The sequence below is a fragment of the Colobus angolensis genome, unplaced genomic scaffold (assembly GCF_000951035.1).
Source record: "Colobus angolensis palliatus isolate OR3802 unplaced genomic scaffold, Cang.pa_1.0 Scaffold15, whole genome shotgun sequence".
In the NCBI taxonomy this organism is placed as follows: Eukaryota; Metazoa; Chordata; class Mammalia; order Primates; family Cercopithecidae; genus Colobus; species Colobus angolensis.
The window spans coordinates 12,603,476-12,607,447 of record NW_012114599.1 but is presented as its reverse complement, the minus strand read 5'-3'; the positions used below and the strand labels follow the sequence as shown (position 1 = coordinate 12,607,447).

Genomic DNA, 3,972 nt, shown 5'->3' with positions numbered 1-3,972 from the left:
TCATAGCCAGAACTTGAGGTTCTGTAATTACAAAACATAACTGAAGCCAAATTTTAGCCATTAAAAAAGCAGAATATTACATTTAAAACATTTTAGTGAACCTTTAAATGAGAATTTTAATTCTGCTAACAACTAAAATATACATAGCATAATTTAGTAATTTGATATGAAAGCTAAAAGATCCATCAGAAAGGTAAGGACATTTTGGGAAATGCTTAGAAAATGCTGTGATTTTATTCATAGTATATACACCACAAAACAGACACTTTCCATTATTTTGGTTACTTCAAAATTTAAAATCTGCTTGTTTTTCAAATCGCTTTTTTTCATGACAGATGCTGAGTTCTGACTCATTTTTTTTCCCTGACAATATCAATAGGCTGCCCGACTACATGACACAATTATGTTTTTAGCATTTAAATTTAAGACTATGGCTCAGTGTTTGAAAAATAAATAAATTAACAAAAGAGAAACATTATTAAGAGGAAAAAGAAAACATATTTACCACAGGATAAAAAAAAAATCACTCCTTAAAAATCAGTAAGTGGTGTTAGCATTATTTCACTTATCCTACTTGGAAGCACTATAATACCAAAATACAAATACAACAGAACCCACAGATCGCCTGGAATGATACAGAGGCCATCACTATTTAGGTGCTAGGTGACAATATAAATACAAATAAATGAAAGTACAAATTAAAAAAAACTTGTTTTTAGCTTAATTGTTGGTGCAGAATGTATGGCGGGGGCTGGCTGTCTGGCAGCCGCTTTAGCTTTGCTTGCTTGGCTTGCTCGAACGGCAGTTTCTAGACGCACTTTCAACTCAGGAGCAGCTCCCATTACTGTCTTGAAAGCATGTGGATACAGAGGTCCAATATGCATTAAATTCTGGAGTGCAAACTCATGAAGATCTTTGGAAGCTGAAGTTGCTGAGGCAAAAGAATTTTCATCCAGCAGATAAGATATCAAAGTGGGAACTAAAAGAGCAAGTAGCTGGACTCCTGTAAATAATAAAGTATGAAAAAAGATCACAAACATAAAGATTATAATAAACTTTAAAAACTAGGCAATTGCCATGGAAGATTGAACTATAATAAAATATAAGTAAACATGCACAGCCTACTTTCGACCTCAATAACTCGTAATTAGTATGAAATATTTACTAAATGTCCAAGCTGGAAACCAGGTTTGTTAATTATATTTTACATTTACATTAATTTGCTTTTAAATAAAAAATGGGCCAAAGGTTAAAAAGTAATAAAACACTTTACAATTGCCATCTGGTAGAACGTATCTTCAGAGTAAGATTATACAATTTGTATGGGCATTCTAGAATCAGGAGATTGGTGCGGGGAACAGAAACCTGAAAAGCATCTATTTACCACTATTTAACTAAAACTAGTTGTTTCTTTCCTCTTCAAGTAGAAATACAATACAACTTTTTTCCTATTTCATCATCCCCCAGAACTCACAGTGAGGGGAAATTCCTCAAAACTAAGGGAATACATAAGCTTAGGGTCAAAAAAACAAGAACCTATATCTGACGGATATAAATTTCAAGTCCTTAAAAAAAGATTTATTTGGAGGCTTCATCTCCTTTTGGTAGTCTTTTGTCAGTCTTTTGTCTTTACTTATTAGCAACTCCATCCTGAGATGTAAGTTTCATTAAAGGTGATGTTTTTCTAACAATTAACCTTTATATGTAATTGTGTGTGTGTATAACATCTCTTATAATCACATTGAGAATTATGTTTTCTCCCCCCTTAATTACTGTTAATTTTTGTAGAATGACAATTGATGCAATTGTAAGGCAGCAGGTAGCATCTGGTAGAGAATGTGTGACACTCACTGATGTCAGCAAGGACAGTCATAAAAATCAGCTAAGCCTTTCCAGAATCCCAGTCCCACCCTGGACCTTACTGCCTATTTTCTTTCCCTGCTGTATTTTTTTTCTTCACAGCTCCTATCAATTTCTGCATCTAACTATAGATGTTATATCTACATCTAAAATTGGTATATCCATCTTCATCACTATATAAAATTATACAAAGACTATGTCTACATATAGACACACACACACACATATATATACACACACACACACACACATATACACACATGTATAGGGGACGAGAAGTGTTTATTGTCAGTGTTTTCCTACCATAAATGTAAGCTCCATGAGCTCAGGGACCTTTGCCTGTTTTATTTCATGCTAAATTCTCAATACCTAGAACACTACCTGGTACACAGGCATTCAATAACTATCCTTTGAACGAATAAACATACACACTCTTTCTCTTGGCAGCTACCCAGAAGTTTCCAATTAATTGGATTTTTTTCATATTAAGTTTTCAGAAGAAAGGTAAAAAGGTTATTTTTAAAGTCCCAGGTAAATCCTCCAATCTTCTAGATTTAGTTTAATTTCCCTCATGTAGAATTTTTTTTTTTTTTTTTGAGACAGTCTCGCTCTGTCGCCTGGGCTGGAGTGCAGTGGCCCGATCTCAGCTCATTGCAAGCTCTGCCTCCTGGGTTCACGCCATTCTCCTGCCTCAGCCTCCTGAGTAGCTGGGACTGACTACAGGCGCCCGCCACCTCGCCCAGCTAGTTTTTTGTATTTTTTAGTAGAAACGGGGTTTCACCATGTTAGCCGATCTCCTGACCTCGTGATCCGCCCGTCTCGGCCTCCCAAAGTGCTGGGATTACAGGCTTGAGCCACCGCGCCCGGCCGGTGGTGCTTTTTTTTGAGACAGAGTCTCACTCTGTTGCCCAGGCTGGAGTGCAGTGGCGCAATCTTGGTTCACTGTAACCTCTGCCTGCTGGGTTCCAGTGATTCTCCTAAGCATCCTGAGTAGCTGTGACTACAGGTGTGCGCCACCACGCCCGGCTAATTTTTTTTTTTTTTTAAGAAGAGACAGGGTTTCATCATATTGGCCAGGCTGGTCCTGAACTCCTGACCTCATGATCCGCCTGCCTTGGCCCCCAAAAGTGCTGGCATTACAGGCGTGAGCCACCATGCCCGACAGATGGTGCTGATCATTGATACACCTCACTAGTAACACTACAAATTGGTCTGGTTGATAGTTGAAATTACAATGCTTTGGTTGTTTTATACCTTAAACTGAAAAAGGGTCATTTATTTCAAGGACATTGTTAAAGTCTAACTAGCTATTAAACTAAATTATACAAAGACATATATATTTTTACTGTCAAAAAAAAAATACAGAATTAAAAAACAAACAAACAAAAAGGTTCCCTTCCCTATCTGTCCTCATGCTAAATTTAATTCCAAATTAGGGTGCCTGTACAGGAATCTATCCCAAGAGTCAACTCAAAAATATTTTAAATACTAGAAGGCAACAAAACTTAGTGCTGGGATTACAAAGTGAATAAGATTCAGTCCTCATCTTTATGGAATTTACAATTAGTCAAATAAAAATACAAATAAAATTCTGATTTGCCAAACATAGGCCATGTCAGTCATAAAATTTTTGCCTAAATAACATATATTGTTACTAATTTCAACTAAATTTATCAACTTCTTCAAACACTGCCTTTTCTGACTTTCCCAATTTTGATGTTGTTTTCATGCAACACAGTAATATTTGCTTATTTTCATTTGCCTTCCATAACCAGTTAATCATCAAATCAGATAAACCTTTCTTCCACTTTCTCCTCTGCATTCTTTTCTTCTACTGGCATAGTTCTGGATTATTATTTTATAGAGGAGCTACTGCAATTGCTTTTCAAAAATCTCTACTACTTTTCCAATTTCCTGTGTAATGATTTTAAGAGAAGGGGAAAACAATTTTGACAGAAAAAAAACAGGTACCGTTTATAGAGGTGGAGAGCAATCTGACAATATAGATTAAAAGTCTTTTTTTTTTTTGAGACGGAGTCTCACTCTGTCACCCAGGCTGGAGTCCAATGGGACACTCTCAGCTCACTGCAACCTCCGCCTCCCAGGTTCAAG

The 3,972-nt window shown here is 36.4% G+C and overlaps 1 protein-coding gene across 1 annotated transcript in view; it reads right to left on the bottom strand.

Moving 5' to 3' along the window:
- Positions 1–202: 202 nt before the first annotated feature.
- The window catches only part of HEATR5B (HEAT repeat containing 5B), a 105,575-nt gene continuing 101,805 nt past the window's right edge, over positions 203–3,972 (bottom strand). Inside the window, exon 36 of the mRNA XM_011935976.1 lies at positions 203–1,003. Within this exon, the coding sequence (XP_011791366.1) occupies positions 699–1,003 (305 nt within the window). The 3' untranslated portion in view covers positions 203–698. The remainder of the gene's footprint in view (positions 1,004–3,972) is intronic.